At 35.3% G+C, this 24,655-nt stretch overlaps 1 protein-coding gene across 1 annotated transcript; it reads right to left on the bottom strand.

The window, feature by feature from the left end:
• Window positions 1–729: 729 nt before the first annotated feature.
• LOC129434193 (uncharacterized) lies at window positions 730–23,170 on the bottom strand. Its single transcript, XM_073868301.1, has 22 exons — window positions 22,936–23,170; window positions 20,562–22,305; window positions 18,827–18,963; window positions 17,732–17,886; window positions 17,533–17,594; window positions 16,789–16,819; window positions 15,721–15,868; window positions 13,505–13,665; window positions 13,254–13,341; window positions 9,943–9,993; window positions 9,766–9,824; window positions 9,614–9,685; window positions 9,390–9,458; window positions 9,112–9,195; window positions 8,319–8,395; window positions 6,662–6,752; window positions 6,080–6,226; window positions 5,528–5,636; window positions 3,191–3,282; window positions 2,901–3,029; window positions 1,313–1,455; window positions 730–881 (listed from the first exon to the last, which is right to left on the bottom strand). Exons 1-22 carry the CDS (start codon window positions 22,946–22,948, stop codon window positions 845–847), a joined length of 3,699 nt encoding a protein of 1,232 aa, XP_073724402.1. The 5' UTR covers window positions 22,949–23,170; the 3' UTR covers window positions 730–844.
• Window positions 23,171–24,655: the final 1,485 nt, after the last annotated feature.

Raw genomic sequence — 24,655 nt, 5'->3', positions numbered from 1 at the left:
TGGTTAGTTTATTCACATAAAACAACTTTTGTATTAGTACTAGCAATTAATAGTTTAGTAAATTTAAACATCATTCAACAGTATAAATAAATATAGTTGTAAATGTATAAAAATAAACAATTAAAAAGTTTTATAAAAAATATATTTATTGAGTGCAATGAACAGATAAATTCCATTGATTTTTTTTAATACTAAACATATAGCTGTAAACAAATATAATGGCATGATGACAATATTTCACTGTTTTAAGCATTACAATAGTAGGTAATATATTTAATAACTAATAAAAAATATTCATTGTATGTAAAATCATTAACCCAACTTAAAAGATAATAGAATAACAAATGCAATGATGAGCCACATATAAAAGTAACTAATATATGTTCACTGCAAAAAAAAAGAAAAAAATTCCTAATATTTTCGTCTTGTTTTCAGCAAAAATATACAAACATTCCCAAATTAAGACACCCTTTCTTGAAGAGCAAAACGACCCAAGAAAACAAGTCTAGTTTTAGACAAAAAATATCTTGAAAATTTTTCCTAAACACTAAATTCAAGAAAAATGTGCTTACCCCATTGGCAGATTGTTTTGCTTGTTTTATGCACAAAATCACTTAAATTTGATGTTTTTGGTCTAAAAACTAGACTTATTTTCTTATTAGTCATTTTGCTCATCAAGAAAAAGCATCCCAATTCAAGAATTTTTAGATATTTTCACTGAAAACAAGATAAAAATACAAAAAAAAATATATATATATTGAAAAACATTTTTTGCAGTGTGATGAAATAACTTTGGGTCTTTCTCAAGTCTGATGTCTTTGGAAATGTCACACTTTCAGGAATTTTAAAGAACCATGGCTTCCTGAAAAGCTTCAATCCACCTATGAGAAAAAAATGTATATGAAATTATGTAAACTGCATATGCATTTGGCAGAAAAGGACTTGTACTGCATTCAAGCTATATTTTATTCAATCCATTCTCATCAATTGCATATAAATAGCACGCCTTTTGAAAAGTTATGCAATGCATATGCCAAAGTCAAATTTTCCTTGCATGTGATACATCAGTCCTTCCCGTTCACTTAACAGCACACATCTCTAATGCTATTTATATGCAATTGATGAGAATCGGGCTTATTTTATCAGTATGTGTGTATAATGGAATCAAACCCACAACTTTTGGGTTGCTAACACAATGCTCATATACAGAAATACTGAATGCTTAATAAAGAACAACTAATTTGGGGTTTGTCAACAGCTTGAGGGCTAGTATTGCATTAATCTATGTAAGATATTTTCATATAAAAAGTACCTTTGACAGGCTTGGCTGTCATTTGCCTTGAAAATGTAGTAAAGAGTGTTTTTGTGGTAAAGTTTAAATTGCATTGAAGCTTCTGGATTCTCAGATTTCAGAGAGAATCCAAGAAGTGGTTGACTTTCCAAAGCAGCTACATCCTGGAGAAAAAAAAAGAAATGCTGGAATATATAGGTAGATTTGCTGTTTGTTTATTATAAAAAAAAATAAGAGACAAAAAAAATAAAAGAAAGGCAAATATAAAGACGAGAAAACGTGAATCCCTTCACTTCACACAGAATTGTTCAGTAACAAAAAGAAAACGTTAAAGCATTGAAAAATCTTTATTTAAAAACAAAAATTATGAAGTAAAGTGTACTTTGTGAACATTTTGTATTCTCGCTGTAGAAAAAAACTAGAAACCAATCTGAGAAAACAATCATTAGAAATATTTACACATGACTGGCCACATTTACATAACAGCTATTTGGTGTTCAGAAACTCAACCCGCCCAGTCTCGGTGATGTAATGAGGAATACGTAGGATACATAACTTTTACATCTATGCATTTGACAGACAATTGTATCCAAACTGACTAATGGTGCATTCATATGAGTCAATGACATGACATGCATATTTTTGTGGCAATGGGAATGATGTACTATAAAAAAAACTTGATACGTTTATGACATGTGTCACTTTATTCTATACAACCTATTTTTTAATAATAAAAACAAATTTTTGTTTTGGTATCTCAAAATTGTAAAATGGCAGGCAGGGCATTAAGGCAAATGGTGTTTAAATTATTAAAAATTCAATATAAGATACTTTGGCATTATTTTATGTTCGAAACCTTTCCTATAAACAAATTTCACGAATATCAGTAGTTGTTGGAATGTTATAATTGAAAGACGTCTGCCCAACAATTTGGATGTTCTCAAATGTCGTACAATCACAATTATGGGGAATTTGTGAACTTTAGTTATAAAGGACCCCATTCATTCGTATACACTTCAAAAATGACTTTCTTACTTAGTATTTCTGTCTTGTTTTAAGAACAAATATAAAAATTCTTAAATCAAGATGCATTTCTTGATGAGCAAAATGACCTGAGTAAATAAGTCTAGTTTTTAGACAAAAACGATCAAATTGAAGTAAATTTGTGCTTAAAACGCGCAAAAAAAATCTGCAATTTTTTTTTTCTTAAACACTTAAAAAAAATTTAAAGAAAAAATTGCTTATTCCATTGACAGATTTTTTTCTTGTTTTAAGCAGAAATTCACTTCAATTCAATATTTTTTGTCTAAAAACTAGATTTATTTTATCAAAAATGCATTTTGATTTAAAAAAATTTAGATATTTGTATCAAAAATGCTAAGAAAGTCATTTTTTGCAGTGTAAACATGCATGAATAACCAGTGTGCATTAATCAAACATTTAAGCCCCTCCCCTCGAACAACCTGTTAAAAGTCCCGCCCAACTTTTATGACAGAGTGTCTTTCAGGAATACATTAAATCATGTTTGTTTCAGGTTGAATTTGACCAGTTTCCTCTGGGGTGAAAAGGTTGATTTAATCCATATATTTGGGGATTTATAAATGATTACCTCACTGGCAGCATACGTGTACAGAACTTTATTCATGATGACAAACCAGAATCTTCTCCACTGTTTCTTATTGCCCTTCGTCCGCTCTAGGTAGCCGTTCATTGAGGATCCGTCTGTGTTAGCCGACACCTAAAATAAATCAATGAACAACGACTCTGATTTCAGAGTTAACCAATCAGATCTAGTTCCAATGTGGACCAGATTTACGTCTCATATCAAACGTCTGACTTTAGATCTAGCTGGCTTTGCTGGGAATTAAAAGACAGTGTAAAAAGTTGTTGGATTGTCACCTCTTTCAGTGCTGCTGGTATTTTCTTTCCCTTTTTGTAATGGAAAGATTTGCCATTAGGTGATAGATGGGTATTGCTGGGTCCCTGGTCACCTATTATTAGTAAAGAAACACATGATCTTATTTAACACAAACCAACACAAACATACAGGTGATTACATAACTACAATTACACAGTGAACAAACTCATTATTTGTTTCTTTTAAAATGTTTGTATTAATAATTATTTTATTAATTTAGTACTAATTGTCATGGATCACAAGATGTTACAAGCCATGACAAAATAATAGGTTTTTGTAAAACGTGTCTTATACACTGCAAAAAAATTATTTTCAAGGGAAAAAAGTATTTTTGTCTTGTTTTCAGTAAAATATCTAAAATGTCGTAAATTAAGATGCTTTTTTGATGAGCAAAACGACCAAAGAAAATAAGTCTAGTTTTTAGACGAAAAATGTCAAATTTAAGTGATTTTTTGCATAAAACAAGCAACAAAATCTGCCAATGGGGTAAGCAAAACAATCTTGAAAGTTTTTCTTAAACACTTAAAGGAATAGTCTACTCATTTTCAATATTAAAATATGTTATTACCTTAACTAAGAATTGTTGATACATCCCTCTATCATCTGTGTGTGTGCACGTAAGCGCTGGAGCGCGCTGCGACGCTTCGATAGCATTTAGCTTAGCCCCATTCATTCAATGGTACCATTTAGAGATAAAGTTAGAAGTGACCAAACACATCAACGTTTTTCCTATTTAAGACGAGTAGTTATACGAGCAAGTTTGGTGGTACAAAATAAAACGTAGCGCTTTTCTAAGCGGATTTAAAAGAGGAACTATATTTTATGGCGTAATAGCACTTTTGGGAGTACTTCGACTCGGCGCAGTAACACCCTCCCTCTCCCATTATGAGAGGGAGAAGGGGAGCGGACTTTTCAGGCGAGTCGAAGTACTCCCAAGAGTTCTGTTGCGACATACAGTGTAGTTCCTCTTTTGAATCCGCTTGGAAGGGCGCTGCGTTTTATTTTGTACCACCAAACTTGCTCGTATAACTACTCGTCTTAAATAGGAAAAACGTTGATGTGTTTGGTCACTTCTAACTTTATCTCTAAATGGTACCATTGAATGAATGGGGCTAAGCTAAATGCTATCGAAGCGTCGCAGCGCGCTCCAGCGCTTACGTGCACGCACACAGATGATAGAGGGATGTATCAACAATTCTTAGTTAAGGTAATAACATATTTTAATATTGAAAATGAGTAGACTATTCCTTTAATTCAAGAAAAATTTGCTTACCCCATTGGCAGATGTTTTGCTTGTTTTATGCACAAAATCACTTAAATTTGATATTAAAAATTCTTATTTTTTTATTGGGCTGTTTTGCTCATCAAGAAAAAGCATCTTAATTTAAGATTTTTTAGATATATTTACTGAAAACCAGACAAAAATACTAAGAATTGTTTTTCTTGAAATATCAAAAAACTCTCAAATGAAGATGAACTTTCTTGATGAGCAAAATGACCTAAAAAACAAATGTAATTTTTAGACAAAAAATATACAATTTAAGCGAATTTGTAAGCAAAAAAATCTGCAAATGGAATAAGAAAAAAATCAACTTATTTCAAGAAAATTTTTCTTATTCCATTGGCAGATTTTTGGGCTTGTTTTAAGCACTAATTTACTTAAAGTTTATATTTTTTAGACATTTTTTCCTAGATCATTTTGCTTATCAAGAAAATACATATTCATTAAAGGATTTTAAGATATTTTTACTGAAAACAAGACAAAAATGCTAAGTAAGACAGTCATTTTTTGCAGTGTGTCAACTTTGTTACCAAGGCAGAGTAACAGTGTTGACAGTTGTCTGTGTATGAGAGAGAGAGAGAGAGAGAGAGAGAGAGAGAGAGAGAGAGAGAGAGAGAGAGAGAGAGAGAGAGAGAGAGAGAGAGAGAGAGAGAGAGAGAGAGAGAGAGAGAGAGAGAGAGAGAGAGAGAGAGAGAGAGAGAGAGAGAGAGAGAGAGTTACTTCTGTTACATACTGTCAACACTGTTACTCTACCTTGATTTGACAGTAACAGAGTTGACACTAATTCAGACAACAGGAAATCATGATTTATTTTAAGCTATAAGACACTCTTTACAGAAAATATTGTTGTTATTGCCTGTAACATCTTGTGATCCATGACAAATGAGTACCTAATTATTAAAATTTGATTAAAACGAAAAAAAAAAGAATGACTTTGGACATCAAATGTACTTGTGATAATCTAATCACCAATATGCTTGAAGCAGACAGATGCTTCAGTGGGTAAATAAATGTAGGTATTGTGTGTGTGATGAACCTGAATTTCTCCTCTGAAAAACAGCAAAGCACAGATCACACACTCGTTCATGCTGATTCTTCAGATATTTTAATGGATACTTGTTACTCGAGCAGGCTTGACAAACAACCTAAAGAAAGAAAACGCATATGTGCACAAGCACACATAAACCATCCTGTCAACAATTATTACGCAAAAAAAGGATCAAAAGAAAGAGCATCCATGTTATGTACATCTAGGTCTCTTTCAGCCCTGTTTACATTTGGTTTTATCTGTTGAACGGTTGCAGAAAATATTGCTTTATTTACTGATCAATCTCTTACAAAGAGAGTTTATAGTAACAAGGGTGCTGGACTTTAAAGAAGTAGTCCACCCTAATAATAATCCAAGTCTTCTACACATCTTTACTCATGTAAAACTTTACCCTTCCCTAACCCGCATTCGTTTCCAAATGTGAGAACTGATGCACAAGCGCTTTACCCCTGTTTACAGCGTTATCCATTCGTGATCAGATTACTGAGGGTGGATTAAGCAGGGTCTTTGTTAAAGGACAGAGGTACAAGATCTTCTCACCTTTCCACAAGCTCTGCAGTGGTGACGTCTCCAGGTGAGGGTAAACTCACAGGTGCAGATCATGCACATGGTCGCCCGCTGGTCTGGGATCCATATTGGGGCTTTGGTTCCCAGCTGGGCATCATTATCTGTAACATCTTGGGTTACCTACAGACGTGTCATCAAGGCAGCATTGACAGTTAACACCTTAGACATATCATTAAAGAAATATTTTAGGTTAAATACAACTTTCGAGAGCATCTGCGGTATGCTGTTGATTATTGCAGACAAACTTGTCTGAATGGTTCTTTGGAGGCTGGGCTAGATTTTTAGGTGGATGAACTTCTAGTAATGTTTCACCAGTTTCTTGCTTTTTGTGTAAAATGCTTTACGGATAAATGCATCATTTTCTTGGTACTCTTGTGCTTGCATGTCGCATGTAAATCAGCGGTTATACTAGATGTACATGTTAAACACTCATATATTTAAGGTTCGATGCATAAGTCGTTGCATTGGAAGCAATCCTATCAGATTAATGTTGAGCACATGGTTAAGTATTAGTGTTATACATTCTTAAATTCCATATGAATAAGTTTGTTTTACCATCTCAGGGTTTTTAACTGAAATGTCTTTGTTGTAATCTTCGATGGCGGCGGAAATCGCTTGCAGCCACTGATCTCGGCATACAGCAGAACTTTGAAAAGAATGAGAGTTTGCAAAGGGTTAGATAAAGTTGCAAGGTACTTAAACTAGCCATTTATATATAAGACCAAGACCAGTATATAAGACTCAACCTGCATCTGAATATGCTTATTTCCCTGCTATAGAATATGCAACAAGCAGTACTGTATGTTAAATGAGAAAGGTATAAGCAAACCAAAGATAACATGTTGCGTCACCTGAGATTGTAATGTGTCAAATCAGTGGACACTTGCTATCCCATAAGGCCATAGTTGTTGTTATTAAAATATACTTGTTTAACAATACCAGAGTTTATTATTTTTGCCCAAAGCCAGTTTTAGTAGGAAAAACCTAGGGATTCACCCAATCCATACGGCAAAAAATAAATTTTACTGGCCAAAAATGTCTCAATTGAATAAATTTAGTTTTAACCTTCATATATCAACATTTCAAAATGTATTTCAAGGGCAAGCAAATACATTTCTTATTTTACATCCCATATGGCAAAAAGGTACGGCCCCCTAAGGGGACATGGAACCAAAGTTAAATATATAGTTTAGTATCGCGTGCGCACGTGAAACTATCACGTTTTGCCATTTTCTTTTGGCAATTTTTTGTATATTTTGAAATGTGAATTTTTTTTACATTTAAAAAAAAATTGTCAGATGGGAATGTTCGGCAACTGAAACTATTCGACCGGAAATAGTATTTCGGTGTTCGGTCAAAAGTGAAAGGGCAATACATTTTATCAAACAATAATGTTTTTGATGATGCCATTAAATAGCAACCAGTGAAAGGTGTGCATGGTTTATAAATAAACCAAACATGTTGGCAGTGTGTAATCATTTTAAATAGGGATGCACCGATATGGAACTTTTGGCCGATACCGATAACCGATAACTCTTTATATTTTGGGGCCGATAACCGATATATATAGGCCGATAAATATTCATATTATTTTCACAATGAAAAACTCGCAGACCGCGGACATCTTGTCTTTGCGCTAGACTAGCATACTCTTCTTAAAGGCGGAGTCCACGATGTTTGAAAGCCAATGTTAATATTTGAAATCACCTAAACAAACCCAATAGAATCTGGACCTTCTGTTGATAGACCCGCCCCACACATACGCAACCCGGCAAGGATGTCGGTTAGTAGACACGCTCCTTAATGCTGATTGGCTATAATTGTGTTTTTCCTTTTCCAAAGCGTTTTTTCAAACATCGTGGACTCCGCCTTTAAGCCCGCAACACGTGTCATCTTCTTGCTATGTCACAGAAAGCACCAATTAAAACTCCACATAGCCAGCAATGAGCAAGTGAAGTGGTTCAACAAACCAAAATTATCCATAATTTATCAGCTTTCATTTATCGGCTTAATTTTGCTATCAGACCGATAACCGATAATATTAAAAATAAGCAGTTATCGGCCGATAACGATATTTCGGCCGATATATCGTGCATCCCTAATTTTAAAGTGTCAGAGAAACATTCGCTGCATCCTTTAATAAATTAACACATTTATAAAGTGCTTAACAGTGTTAAAACAGTGTATAAAATAATAAAGAATAATTTCTCACCTGGCAGACAGGATAAAAGATCGTTCAACACTTTCAATGTTCAGCTCGTGATAGTCTTCCTGATAACGTTTACTAACCTAGGGACAATGCAGGTAATATAAAATATTATACTAATATGAAAATTTGGTTTCAAAACACTACTTGTATGCTATCTAAATACAAAAAAACATAACTGTTATTAAGAAACATTTATCTTTAAATTGCAGATATACATGTTTATTTATAAATTCACAATTGACTTTCAGCATGCAAAATTTCTATGCAGACCGTTGCATAATATAATCATGCATTAACGTGTCGTTTTTTATTCACGTATCACAGATCGCATTCCTCGCTCTAGATTATTTGTGGGATTTTCAGCTTGCGCAGTATACGCGTTTGAGGCGAATATTGCGCGTTCGGGGCAATCACTCTTAATTGCATCGTCCCCCGCGCGAATTCATTCGCATCTTTGCATTGACTTTGTATGTAATCTACTCATGCAAATAGTTACATTTGCTTTTGGTGTGTTCGGAGCATTACAACGTTATGGTTGCTTGTTCTCATTATTGTGATTCCGGTCTGCCACATTCGCATGAATTGAAGTAAATGTATCGAAATGTCTAGTGTAACCGCGGTATTACGTGAAAGCGACTCATAAATATTAGTGACTCATCTTGCACTACAAAGATTTTCGCCCAATCAAATGCTCTCTCCTATGCTAAATGCTAAATCCTACTGTTTACTAAAAAGAGTGAAACAGTGTAATTTTAGTTGGTCTCTAAACGATATATACAAAATATATAAATTTCACCTTCATTCCAGCCAAAGAGAGCATGTTGTTCACTCTGTAATTCCCAGATGGTAAAGGTGTGCTATACAGGAGACCGTCATTAAACTGTAAATGAGCAAAAACCAAGTTTTTTAATTAACATTAATACAGTTTTATACAGTAGATCAGATTGCAGGTCTGAAACGACAATGACCTGATATAGAACATCATCTGGGCTAACCCTAAGCATGATAAATACAAAAATACTGTCATATTGTTGAAATTTAAATTCAATTAAATGTAGATTTATTGTCACTTACTAAAAAGAACATTCGAGGCTGCATCACTTTCCTTGAGGATTTCATCAGGATTCCCTCCTTTAACAAAACCTAAACACAAATACTTTATGATTGCATCAGGATGTTTCTAAAGGATTGTGAATCATCACTGAATTTGCAAGGCTATAAATCATTACAGCACCTCCATAGTTATTGAATTATCTTTAAACTTTAAGATGATCTAAGGGTGAATTTTGTGAATGTACCCGTCCTGGCTGGACAATGACATGTTGTCCAACGAGTCGACACTGAACATCATAGAGCTTCTGAAAGTTATCCTGAAAATAACATTTCACATTTCAATTCATCTATCATGAAGAATAATAAAGAGTAAATGAGAATTATTTTTACTTATTACCTCTTGTCTTACGATTTCATTCGCATGATTGGCCACCTCCTTTACTATCACCAAAGCAGCTGTTAAGATTTTAAAGGAGTAAAAAATGTCATTATTTTTCTACTAAAACTATTTAGAGTAAGGTTTTGTGGCATGTATTCAATACAAAGCGTATTTAATTTAATTTAATCTTTTTACCTTCAGCATTTTTGTAGTCTGGAGAATCTTCATCAAGATGGTTTAAATAAGCTGGAAGAAAAAAACAAAAAATGCATGTTTGTCTTGATAAAAGTTTGAACTAGGGATGCACGGTAGGATTTGTTTGGGCCGATACTGATGCCGATTTAAACAGACAACTTCTGGCCGATACCGATGCCGATACCGATATTAAACACTTGTATACAATACTATACAGTTGGTCTATTAGCTAGTTTATTTCTGCATCAAATTATTTTTACTGAACATGGATTGGATCTAATTAACATTCAACTGACCAACATAATAAGAGAGGCACAAATTAAGCTAAAACAAATATAATAAGACAGCATGACAACCTTCAAAGGTGGTTTTTGCTATTCAGCATTTATTTGATAAACAACATTAACTCATTTTTTACATATAATGGATTTCTTTATGCAGTTAATTAATAAATAATCGGTATCGGCCTTTCTCGTGCTATTGCCGATATGCCGATGGTTTCAAATTCATCAAAAATCGGCCGATAAATATCGGCGGCCGATACATCGGTGCATCACTAGTTTGAACTGTATTATAATTACAAACAGAAAGCTACAACAATCCTTATTTAGTTTAGTTTAGATTAGTTTAAACAGTCTTGCATAATCAATGCATTATTGCAGACATTTTTCACATTATTGTATGGTAAGCTTGCACTGTTTGCTTAACCTAAAAACATGAAAATACGCGTCCAAACAAATCAGAATTTGTATTATTTCATAAGTCTGATTATGTGGTACATAGATAAGTCATTCGACTGCTCCGTATATGTAGACACGTCTGGCATTTTGGCACGGTCTAGTTGCAGACGTCACTCACAGTTTTCCAGGATACCACGACATTGCACAACCTCTGATTGGTAAACTTTGCAGAGATTTATTTTCCCGAAAAAAAGTGTGAATGTACTGTACAGGTAACTTAATATTACAGGTTATTAAACTATAATAACTTTTAGAAGCAGTTTCCTGGACAGGGTTTAGATTAAGCCAGGCCACGGCATTTAAGTAGTTTTACAAACAAAAAGCATTACTGGTGTGCATCTTGAGACAAAACAATGGCACTGATATATTTAAGATACAGTAATATGTCAGTGCAAGCTGTTTTTTTAGTTAAGACAACTCAAACATGCAGTTTAGTCTTAAAGTAGACTTAAGACCTGTCCGGGAAACCGCGCCTTAATGTTGTGTTAGCAAATACTTTTGTCTTGGTGTATCGTGTTAGTTCAACAATTGGGTCAACAACATTTTTATAACTACGATTGTGGACACACAGTCAGCTTGCTCTTGGCTGTTTACAGACCTTCATGTCAGGGTTGCCAGATTTGCCAAACAAAACCAACCCAATGGCCAAATAAATCTAGCACCTTAGCTAGCCCAAATACCAACACTTAAAGGAATAGTCTACTCATTTTCAATATTAAAATATGTTATTACCTTAACTAAGAAGAGTTGATAAATCCCTCTATCATCTGTGTGCGTGCACGTAAGCGCTGGAGCGCGCTGCGACGCTTCGATAGCATTTAGCTTAGCCCCATTCATTCAATGGTACCATTTAGAGATAAAGTTATAAGTGACCAAACACATCAACGTTTTTTCCTATTTAAGACGAGTAGTTATACGAGCAAGTTTGGTTTTACAAAATAAAACGTATCGCTTTTCTAAGCGGATTTAAAAGAGGAACTATATTTTATGGCGTAATAGCACTTTTGGGAGTACTTCGACTCGCCTGAAAAGTCCACTCCCCTTCTCACTCTCATAATGGGAGAGGGAGGGTGTTACTGCGCCGAGTCGAATTACTCCCAAAAGTGCTATTACACCATAAAATATAGTTCCTCTTTTAAATCCGCTTAGAAAAGCGCTACGTTTTATTTTGTACCACCAAACTTGCTCGTATAACTACTCATCTTAAATAGGAAAAACGTTGATGTGTTTGGTCACTTCTAACTTTATCTCTAAATGGTACCATTGAATGAATGGGGCTAAGCTAAATGCTATCGCAGCGCGCTCCAGCGCTTACGTGCACGCACATAGATGATGGAGGGATGTATCAACAATTTTTAGTTAAGGTAATAACATATTTTAATATTGAAAATGAGTAGACTATTCCTTTAACTTTAATTCAAGCCTAGCCGATAAAAACGAAACCCTGGCATCAACATTTAACCCGCAGGAAAAGCAATTCACATCACCAGTTTTAAAGTGATCATTGCAGACTTGGCAACACCGGTTAAAGGGATAGTTCACCCAAAAATTCTGTCATCATTTACTCACCCTCAGGTTGTTACAAACCTGTATGAATTTCTTTGTTCTGCTGAACACAAAGTTAGATGTTTTGACGAATGTTTCTAAACAAGCAGATCTGGGGCACCATTCACTACCATAGTACTATTTTTCCTACTATAGAAGTCAATGGTTTAAACTGTTTCCAGCTTGATTGCAAATTTATACACTTATGATGATAACAGAATTTTCATTTTTGGGTGAACTATCCACCTTGGACTGTTCCAATATGGCAGATTACTTGCGTATTGCTGCCCATAGAAACAAACGCTAATGACGTACAGTACTGTGCAAAAGCCACCACCAGCTTTGTTGTTTTAGCAAAGTTTATTTTCACTTTTTTATTAACTCTTTCTTGAGTTATCGTGTCAATTAAAAGAAAACATTTGCATAAAAAAGGTGTTCCTGATGAATTTTTATGTTAATCTGCAATAACGCGATTATCCACTTACCCAATTTATGAAAAAAGGAAGCCAAAACGTTATTTACTAATTTTAAACTCTGTGTATGTTTTGATAATCGTTCTGAATCTGATCTCTAACAAAATTCCTTCATAAAAATGCAGCTTTTTGCTAAAAAATTATTTAAATATTTTTAAAGCAAAATGCCCATATTTAAGAGTTTATAAGCAGAGAAAAAAATATAGATAGGATGAAACGTTTTTTTTCCCGTTTTGTTTGTTTGTTTGTTTTTAAAGCAGAGGATCTGTTCTTTCATTTGATATATTTGTATGTTTATATATTTTTAGAAGAAAAAATTGTGAAACTTTTGCAAAAATCACAAAAAATTCTGGCAGGCAACTTTTCAAAAAAATGGCTTGCGGGGAATGACTTAATATATAAACAGCAATATACAGGAAATATGTAATCAAAATTAAAAACAAATCCCACAGACAACCAGAACACCCCACTTATAAGTTACTAAATAGCAACGCCCTGGGCACCACCCTTTTTTAAAAATGTAAAGATCTATTTTGGGAGTAAAAATGCTTACCGGTCAGTAGAAGTTGATACTGTGGAATCCTCTGAATGGGTTTAAGCATGTAATGTTTCACTGCCAGATTAGCACAGCATGGGTCGCTCTGTATCAGAAAGTCAAAGAGATGCCCGAGGGGAATTTTTGTCAGTACTTCAAGAACGTAAAATGAAAATCGACAAACTATTCAAATCTGAACAATGGTTGAGATGTAACTAGGTTAGCATTAGGAACTAAACAGAAAAAACAGGTCGGAGTGGTTTTGTTACCTCAAATTCACGGACGACTTTGGCAAACGCTGGGTTTTTCCGACAGTGCTCTTCCAGAAGAGCCACATTCTTGTCGAACTCGCGGATATAAGTAGCGTACATTTTAAGGTACGGTCCTTTCTTCACAAATATGTCTGCTACAGCACAGTGCTCGTTCCAGTTGGAGAATAAAACATCATCATTATGTGTCTCAAAAATGGTTTGACACAAAAAAGTGAATGATCAAAATTTTACCCATGAATCTGGAAAATTGTAGGCACTTGTAGGCTAAATTACTATTGACATATTTCTTTGTCTAGCCTTAAGTTTTACATACGGCCCAAAATGTTGAACTGAGTCATCAATGATGGTATGAGTATCACTAGCTGCGCAAAACTCAGCGTTATTTTCGAAATATCTACAAAATACTATTGCGAAATGAAGTCAATCGTTCATTAATCGATGATATGCGACGTAGTCATTTTAAATATCACGTTGACTGATGTTGGTAGGTTTACTAATATCACATCCACCACACTAGGCATTATTTTTAATCGTAGGAACGGCACCGTATAGGTGTTTCTTGGAGGTAATAGTACATTATTTTAAATCAAAAGAGATGTAGGAGTGATATCCGAACATTATTGGCTTGGAAAGCCTCTCATGCTGCGTTCACACCAGCCGTGGTAGAGGCACCAAGCTCGAGTGATTTCAATGTTAAGTCAATGTGAAGATGCATTGATGTGCGCCTAAAGGACTCGCGGCGCGAATGAGGCGTTTAGCACGGTAGATGCGATTCTGCCTCATTCGCGAATTGAGCGTTGCCATGTTGAAAAATTTGAACTTTGGCGGAAAAACATGCCGCATTAACCAATCAGGAGCCTGCTCTAGTTGTGACTACAGGAAGCGAGCAGAGTCGCGCGAATTTCTGCGTGAATGTCTCGATGACTAGAATTTCAAGCACGGCTTTCGCGCACGAATGAAGCGAGTAAACTCAAAATATTTAAGTGTCAAACTAGACGCAGTAGACGCCAATTTGACGCCTCATACGCGGCTGGTGTGAACCCACAGTTGGACGACGTCCGTTCGCTGTCTTCCATTGGTGAAAAGTGAAGCCGCCAGTGTCCACATACGGCGCTGACCTCTTGGGTCTTGAGTTTGCGCAGTAGCGATTTCAGGACCAGTCCTGCGCAGTAGCTAGCAGGAAGTAAAGCCGCGAAATCAAGACCCCGCCCTCGCAGAATGCACATATCACAGCTGTCAATCATGACGTCACACCACCGTTTTTATAGTATTAAATTACTAACTAAAAACAAACATCAGCGTGATAAAAACTACAGTAAATGACAGAAACCACCTTCGGAAAAAAGATAATTAAAGTGTAATAAAATTGTTTAGTTGGTCTCAAGTCCCATTGAATAACATGGGGGAGGCGGGATTTATGACCTATACTAGGACCAGTCACTGGGGGGCGATCGAGAAGTTTTTGCTTCACTTTTTATGGTTGTTCGGCACGCTTGGACTTAATTGCATCAAGTGACCTGAAAATGCGAAAAAAACATTGGAGTTTTGCGAAATCTCCTTTACCTCTGGCCATATTTTAAATTTGCGCAAAGGGTAATGGAAACGCAGCTATTGGCATCAAGTGGAATCTAAAAAAAAACCATGATACTTCATGGAACTTCTCTTTATTTTATAAATGACATTTAACCAACTGGTGTGATTTTTGCACACCAGGGACTTCCCATTTATGCAATGGTACTTCAGTATAAAGTTGGTTATCCTTTTATTGTTTTTATATATTTTTATACTTTTTGTATTGTGTTTATATGAAAGTGAGTATTGTTTTAGAGGATGCACAAGTAAATTTCATTGTATGGTACTACTGCACAATGACAAATAAAAATCTATCTATCTATCTATTTTTAATGAATATATAAAGTCAAGTTTACACAGATGTCCTAGCAGAGTAACCACTTCGTTCATCTATTGTTGTACCATTTGAAACCTACAGTAAACAAAGCTTTCGAAGGTGTTTTGTGTTATGTTTCTTTAAAATAAACAAGCTGGTTTGATATTCAGTGACATTTTAAATTCTCTACATACATTCTCAGGCGATTGTATGTGTTAAACATGATTTCGTCTATCAAATGAAGACACAGTTCTGCAAGACTGACTCTATTATTAAAAGTGAATATGAAGTTATGCAGGGTTGTTGTTGATGTTGCATTACCAGTGAGCGACTCGTTTTTCCAGCTCTTTCAACAGGTTGCAATTCAGTTCGTAAAGCGTTGGCAAAGAGCACAAGATCTGATTCAAGATTCGCTCGTCAATCACGGCTTTCCCCGTCTGACAGGAGGCTTTTAACACAGCTTCACGAAAATCCTGTAGAGCACAAGTTAAGAAAACTGTAAGCGAGCAAGAGAACATCATTAGCCATAAAGCCCCAATAATGGCCACAGATGTTTTTATGATCTAAAAGAGACAGCTAGCAAAAATATTCATCCTTTTGACAACTTTTTGAAAAAATATTATGGTCACTCTTTACCATATACGGAAAGCAAATGTGCAAAAAAATTCGCTTGCATTTAAATGTTGTTTGATCATTGTTAAAATGATCCCCGTTTACACAAATGCATGAAAGTGATTAAAAACTCTGTATTGTGCATGTCAGGCCAGTAGTTGACAATGAACATACTCATGATCCTCACATCAACATTTTCACAAATTTGCATCTTTACACTGAGACAATAATGAAAGCACTAGCTTCCAAAAGCTCATCCATCCACCGAAAACTAGCGATGGTTTTTTTGTAATGTTAGGTCATGTCAACTTTCTCAGGAGCAGGCATACGGCTCTAGTTTGTAAAGTTTGAAATATAAATGTTTCCTTACACTTAACGCTTCACCTCAGAGGAGATTTAATAACTGCTTGTATTCGTATTTGATGGATGGATACGTTTCCTGGAGCTTTAAACATGGGGCACTATGCAAGGCCATTTTAAAGCTAAAAGAGCCAGAATATTATTTAGTTTAACCTTAACTGTATTTAGCTGAACGAAGAAAGCCACATACACCTAGGATGGCTTGAGGGTGAGTAAAATATGGGCTACATTTCACTGATGCTCACAGAAAACATTTGAAGTATAAGGTGCAGATTTAAAGTGTGTCAATGTGACTGCGACTTACTCATATTTCCGTAAACAGGCATATAAGCCGGGCTTTACATAGGACGTTATGTAACGTCTCCTACATAACATGACTGGCTAAACCACTTAAACAGGATATAATATACAGTACACTTACAATATGCAGGAGTTTCAGTACGCTCACGAATCTGTAAACAAATAAAACAAACAAATGAATGAAATAGTTGTGTGAAGACAACCACCCTACAATAAAAAAACAACCACTCTTTATTAAAAAAAACCTTTAGACATGCTGCTTTGATTTTCTTATCATTGTGACGTCACACTGATAAAGCTCCGCCCACGGCCACTGACTGACAGTCCTGGATTACCATAGTTTCCGCCCTCAGTGAGTTATACGCTGCCTGCCATATCTCAGTAGTGAGATTGTATTGTCTCAGACTGTATTCCACAGAAATCAGATATTGTTTAACTAAAATGGCTCACTGTCTGTTGGTAAGGCAGTAAGGAGCTGTAGTTCATTTACATTTAAAGGTACAGACACAAAAACTCCCACCCAATATTGACATGCTATAATAAATGATTTGTGGGGTATTTTTAGCTGAAACTTCACAGACGCATTCTGGGCACACCGTAGACTGAGATATTACATCATGTAAAAATATGCATAATAGGTCCCCTTTAATTAATCAATATCACTATATCCTTTTAATAGCTCTGTTCTAACTTTAAAATCAAGTATGATACTTTTTGGCATATCAAATCATTTGACTGTACAACACAAAAGTCGTATGGACAAATTTCATAAATTTCATGCTTTTAAATCACATGACTGGAATGAAAATTAATAACTTCCTTTAAGCAAGAATTAGTGTAAATGTCAAAACAAAATTATACTTACATTTTCTCCGAAGTCATGATTTCATTGACAATGTGTTCAACCTTGTTCTTCTTAGCCTCAATCTAAATAGAATTAAAACATTAATTTATATTCTTTTGTACCAATTGTCTTACAAAAAAACAACAACATAAAAATAACATCATATTGTATGTACTGCAAGTGTTGCTTTTGTAACAAATAATAAATATAAATACGATACCCGTCTCTCTATAATGGTGGGGTTATCTTCATCTTCCTCTAGGCTGCTTTCATCTTCCTCTGAATGAGTGTCATCAAATTCGTCCATTTCATCAAGTGCATTTCTGAAGAAACAGATTTTAAAGTCCACAGGAACTGAAAGAGTGTCATGAATATCTCAAAGCACCATATAAAGAGCTCAAAAAGCCGTCAAAAATTAGATAATGACCAAAATGCTCTTGGTACGTATTATATTGTCACAAAATACTTTCGAGTCAAATCAGCTTAATCCCAGCCGTAGGTCATTCAGAAATACTGGTTTGTTCCATTTAACGTCATGACCACTTTTCAGCAAAAATCTTAAAGGGCATTGAAGAAAAGTTGGATGACCGATGGCCTGTATGTCAAGGCAAGTTTTTACCCAGTTAAATGAAGTTAATCGAATATATCAGGATATTGACCAAATTTTTTAGCCTTTTACCTTCATTCAGAAAGGACAGTGAAGAGTGACAGAAACAGGGTTCTCACACCTTAGTAAACTTCAAATTCAAGGACCTTTCAAGGACTTTCCATGTCCAATACCCTCAAATTCAAGGACTAAATGTGGGGACACATTTCAAGTTAGGGCAAAGTTACATCGTGTTACCTTTTAAGATACATTGTTACAGTTCCCTATCGAGGGAACTTGCGCCAGGAAGTATATCGCTATTTGAAATATTACCAAAGACGACATTACAGGGACGCAGGAAGTATGGCAAGGGAGACGCAGCGTCTCGTTCCCTTCTCAGAAAACAACAGTTACATACGTAACCCGAGACGTTTTCATGTGTCAAACACAACTATGCAAAAAAACATTTTGGTATGAATCAACATGTATGCATATTTTCAAAAAACTTCCCAGGGGCTTGATTTGTCCCCCCAGATTCACAAACTTTCAAGGATTTTAGTGACCCGTGGGAACCCTGCAGAAAACATTTTCAAAAGGGGAGATTTATGAATGCACTTGGAGGGATTTGCAGCAAAATTTAAATAATGGTATATAACAACAGTGAAACATAATCACATTCCTTTGAGTGTCTAAATTCTGTTTTGAAAGTAAAACCAGATCTACAACTACTGGCTAAATCTCCCATGAACACGTAAATGAACCTTATAGAGTTTATGTACCTTTCCTGAAGCTCCTGCTGTTCTGAGTTTGTGGGGTTTTGAGAGCACACTTCTGGATATTCATAAAGGCCATCATCCTCATACATGCTAAGAGAAGCCATAAAACAAATTAGTCCAGTCTTACCTTAAAACAGTATTTGCTTATAATGTATGTGATCCTCTTTGTGAAATCCAGGCTAGTCTCATAATCTTATTATAATAATAATAGCATCAAAGTTTGATTTCACATTGATTTCAATATTTGATCTTACTCAGTCAATATTAAATATATCAAGGTTATATTTCCACAGAATGTTCTTTATAGAAAATCACAAAAGATGACTTTAGCTGGGTTTTCACAGACAGTCACAAAAAAGTTTAATTTATTGATATACTATATGTGACCCTGGACCACTAAACCAGTCTTAAGTAGCATGAGTATATTTGTAGCAATAGGCAACAATACATTATAATGGTAAAATTATCTTTTTTATGTCAAAATCATTAGGATATTAAGTAAAAGATCATATTGCATGAAGATATTTTGTAAATTTCCTATTGTAAATATATCAAAAATGTATTTATCATTAGTAATATGTGTTGCTTAATACTTTATTTGGACAACTTTAAAGGAAAACAACACCATTTTTCAATATTTTACTATGTTCTTACCTTAACTTAGATGAATTAATACATACCTATCTTTTTTCAATGCATGCACTTTTAATCTTTGTATGGCGCTTCTTGAATGTGTTAGCATTTAGCCTAGCCCCATTCATTCCTATGGCTCCAAACAAAAGTTTTATTTTGTGCCACCATATTTACTCGTGTAACTACTCCTCTTTAAATAGGGAAAACATGGAAGTGTTTGGTGGCTTATAAATCATCCCTGTTTGGAGCCATAGGAATGAATGGGGCTAGGCTAAATGCTAACACATTCACGAGGTGCTGTACAAAGTGCACGCATTGAAAAAAGATAGGTATGTATTAATTAGTCTAAGTTGAGGTAAGAACATAGTAAAATATTGAAAAACGGTGGTGTTTTCCTTTAAAGGCGAATTTCTTAATATTTCGATTTTTTGCAACCTCAGATTTTCAAATAGTTGAATCGTGAACAAATTTTTTCCTATCCTAAAACATACATAAACTGTATAAATCTTAATTTTAAAAAATTGACACTTATGATTAGTTTTGTGGTCCAGGGTCACACATATTTCTTTGCATTGTGTAACACAATCTTAATCTAAGTGGTAAATGGTGCCAAGGTATCATATTGACAACCAAATGTGTCTAAACATGTTTTCTTCATTTTGAAGGTTATATTTAGTGTTTGATTTAAAACAAAAATTTAAATTTGTGTAATATTTTCACATTCCTATTTTTGAGGGCCACTATACATTGTAAAACCTGAAAAGTTAATTCATCTCAAAACCATTTGGGGAAACAGATTGTCTCAAACCATTTAACCATGTAAGTTTTAAAACACATGAGTACTGTGAACTTAAATATAAGGGCATATTTGCATGACTCAAAGTTCACAGTACTCGTATGTATGTGTTTTAAAACTTAAATGGTTTAAGGCAATTTGTTTCCTCAAACGGTTTGAGTTGAGTTAACTTATCAGGTTTTACAGTAAAACAGATCCATAACTGGTGGTTAAATGATGGTTTAACACTTGGTTACTTAAAATTGATAAGTTTATGTACCTTTGAACAAGCTCCTGCTGCTTTTTGGAGTTTGTTGGGTTTTCAAAGATCACATCTGGATAGTCATAAAAACCATCGTTTTCACACATGACTGTCTGGTTTTGACAATTATTGGTGACCTCTACCTGTGTGGTGCTAAGATGAGGCAGATATTCATACTCTGCCACATCATCATACACATGTTCATCATCTACATGTATGTCAAGGTCGTCTCCATCAACACTTTGCTCGATTTCTACGTTATTTCTATATATATTATTGAGCATCGGTCTTTCAGAACGGACCTGGTTTTGGATTTCTTCCGCATAAAACTCAGCGTCCACCGACTGCTCGTTCTTAACCGCAGGGAAACCAAGGTCCTGTCTATTTTTGGTGGGCACCTTTTTATCGCTAAAGTCAAGGTGTACAATCTTTAGGAAGGTTTTCTTTACACCATCAGGCCTAAGCAAGTCGACTGAGGATAAGGACCTGGATTTAGGTTTGAGGTTCACTTTGGGATTCTTGCTTGGAGTGACGTTTCCTTTAGGACTGGCTGGTGGTTTCACTTCTGCATCGTTTTTAATGTCAGTCATAGGACTTCTGAACATATTTGTCTTGTTTAAAAGTCCATCTACTGAACGTTCTGTAGTCTCAATGTTCCCAAAATCAGGTCCGGGTTTTTGGGGAATCCTCCTCCATATAGGATAATGATGGCCATCAACATGTAAATCCAGATTTTGTGCTTTAACCTCAGTCCCCCGTGCAGCAACACTTTGGCGAGCATCTTGGGTTTTATTTTGTTGCAACCGAGGGATCTTCTGGCGTGGGGTGGGTATCGGGGTCACCCACCTGTCATTTTGGGTACCTTTAATGTCTACAGTACCTTTGCTCTCACTAGTATGTCCTACGTTGGTAATATTCACCTTTCTTATGAACACATCTGTACTATTTACATCCACAGGTGAGACAGTAAGACTCCTGGTAGGTCCCATCGACTCTTGAAGGACAGCGTCGGGTTGTTCCATCCTAACTTTTCGAGGCACAGCTACAGGTTTCCTTAAAGGTTGCATTTGATCTGGATATTGACTACGATGTACATCATCACTTGAGATTCTACATTCATTGAGCTTGGGGGTCGGCTTACTATCAACAGGTGAAGTAATGGCAGAAACAATGTTCTGTTGTATTCGGGAAGCTGGCATCTCAATGTTTTTCCATTTCGGAATGATGCTCTGATTTGCCTTCGAATAATCAGAGTTCTGAATCTGAGGTTTTTCATGCTGTTGGGAATTATTATTATTATTTAATGAGTCATTTCCAGAGAAGCTCTTGGATAAGGTCGGTGTAGATAGAGTCTTTCTGGCAACTTCTTTCGTACCAGGAGACCTTTCGTGTTGAAGACCTTTATGGTCCTTTGATGCAACGCAATCTGCGCAATTTCCATGATCGCAAACACAAATCGGAATTACGTAATCCCACACCTCCGCATGCGTTCCATTCCTGATATTAAGAAGTCCGACGTTCCTCGTAGCATCAGGCTTTTGCTGAAGACGAGCTTGGTGCTCAACCTTGAGAGGTTTTGAGTTAAAAGCATGTGGGGAAATATTGGAGAGGCACGGCTTTGGTGCCACGGAAGGCTTTTCTTTCTGTTCGACAGTCGGTGAGGAACGTTGTTGATAAGCAAACAATCTCGAAGCAAGCTCTGTTTGCACTGCTGCCGGTTTCACGCTTGGTTTTGGTGCCAAGGGTGGTTTCTGCACACCTGCTGGGTGACAACAATAACAATAGACATGAACAAAAAGGGAACTTTGTGCCTATCTATAATGTAATCATGAAAACAACATGGCTGACTGACTTCCTGTAATGCTGTTACTGTAAAATTGAGTAAAAATATATGGGGTTTAACCAAATTAACCAAACAATTTAATTCTTGAAATACTCCTATAATATAATTTTATTATGTATAGTTAAGTGTGTATTGTTGGTGCAATGACAATAAAGTACTCTAATGGACTTAATAGTGTATAGTATAATTTTAAAAACCACCAGACTGTCATTTTCAGTTTCAATATTGATGCACCATAGAAATTCTCTTGAAAGTCTTAAGTTAAACTAAACTAAAGAAATCTACTATATTCTGTAATAATAGAAAATCTACCACTTAAAATACCTAACTTAGATTTCAGACATACATATACTTAGCTTGACATGACATTATATGACCTAACGTAGCTGTTCATGACAACTCAAAATAAAGTTTCCTCGTTGTGTTATTATCTGCATATATATCATTAAACGACAACGTGTCTTCATTAAACTCCAATTAAATATTAGTTTACTTCAGTTTTGTAAATCCTCTGTTAAATCATTCTTTAAAATCGCAAAATTCACTCACCTGCTCGCTTCATCTTCTCTGACGTCACTTATTCATAACATGTAAACGCCACAGACTTTCCTTCGTATTTGTTTTTCGTGTACATGATTTTTTTCAGAGTTTAAAGCAAAAATCCAGACGATATTTACAGTAATGTATGATGAGGAAAGGTTAAAACTCGTTTAGTTTCGGAAAGGGCGGGTTATACCGATAACAAGCACTGCCTACTGCTTTGTAGCAATCCATTGTATTAGATATGTTCGACTTCATGCGGCGCAGCAAGAAACGACCGGAAGATGACGTCAAAGTAACGCGAGAGCGAGTCGAACTAAGACTTCTCCGCATGGTTTGTCGAATCGTTCTCGCGGTACTTTGACGTCACCGCCTGTCGTTTCTTGCGGCGCAGCCTGAAGTCGAAGAAGACCATTTGGTCTGTGGCCGTTTCTCAATCAGAAGGCCGCGGCGGTCGCATATGTAGGCTGCATACGTCATCAAGCCTGGTTTATTTTAGTTAACTGAGCATTACATTCGCAAGTCATAAGCAGATTATAACAATTTACAATTTACTAAGAATAATAGTCAACTTTATAATTGTTAATATTCTGAAATAAGACAGTCTTGATGACGTATGCAGCCGGAGGCTGCAGCCTTCGGATTGAGAAACGGCCTGTGTGTGTTGAACTTAAATTAACAGAGTTCACAACAAACTTTGCATACATTATTAAGTTACATACATAATTTCTCTCTTTTTTTGGATGACGACAAAATTGTAGTCCAACATTTTCGGTTCGTCGTTATAAAAAGCGTGCAGCTGGATTTAATCCATAATAATCACTATGAGAAACGTGTAAAACCCTTAATGCATTTCAAGAGATGAAACAAGTGGATTTTAAGGGGTAGAAATACTAAACTGTTTATTAAATGCACCGTAAACGCAGACGTTTATTCTATAGCCATAATGTAGATCAACTGCGCCCTCTTGTGTAAAGGGGAAAACAAACATCCCGTATTAAAAAAGATATTTGAAATATTTTAAAAGCAGAGTTTACCCAAATATGAAAATTTTGTGATAATTTACTCACCCTCATGTTGTTACAAACCTGTATACATTTCATTGTTCAGTAGCACCATTGACTTCCATAGTAGGAAAAACAAATACTATGAAACTCAATGGCGCTCACAAATGCTTTGGTTACAAACATTGCCTAAAATATCTTTCTTTGTGTTCAGCAGAACAAAGAAATTTATACAGTCATGCAACTTTGTCTTTGCCCATTTGCTCCATTTCCTGAATTTAATGTGAAGCTGCTTTAAAACAATATTATAGAAATACATTTGAATTGAAGACAACATCCTGACTACTTTGATGCTCCTATAATCTCACCATCAGATTATGAGACTTTAGCCTGGATTTCACAGACAGGGTCACATAAGTATATTGGGATGTATTTTCAGCCAAATGGTAAATATGGCAGAACACATGTTGTTCATTTTAATCCAGCAAACAAGTTGTTTGTTTAACCCAAGGGATGCTTTCAATTTTCATTAAAACACTTGGTTCATTTTATTTCATAAATGGGCTAATTTCTTTTTATTTTATTTTTTAATGTCATACACATCAAACATTTCAACATCTAAATTATTTTTTCATTAATTACATTACATGTGCTATAATACAGTTTACATCAATGAATAAAATCTAAGAGCTTAGAATGAAACTAAATGCACATTTATAAACTTT

The sequence above is a fragment of the Misgurnus anguillicaudatus genome, chromosome 6, assembly GCF_027580225.2.
Source record: "Misgurnus anguillicaudatus chromosome 6, ASM2758022v2, whole genome shotgun sequence".
Taxonomy (NCBI): Eukaryota; Metazoa; Chordata; class Actinopteri; order Cypriniformes; family Cobitidae; genus Misgurnus; species Misgurnus anguillicaudatus.
Note: the sequence above shows the minus strand (reverse complement) of the source record. Positions and strands in the feature narration are given on the sequence as shown.

What these genes read in the sequence shown, in the direction of transcription:
- LOC129434193 (XM_073868301.1), bottom strand. An exon ending in GTTCATGGGAGATTTAGCCA is followed by an intron (nt 17,887 to 18,826) that starts GTAGTTGTAGAT and finishes TGGTGCTTTGAG; the next exon opens with ATATTCATGACACTCTTTCA. An exon ending in TACTGAAACTCCTGCATATT is followed by an intron (nt 15,869 to 16,788) that starts GTAAGTGTACTG and finishes TGTGCTCTACAG; the next exon opens with GATTTTCGTGAAGCTGTGTT.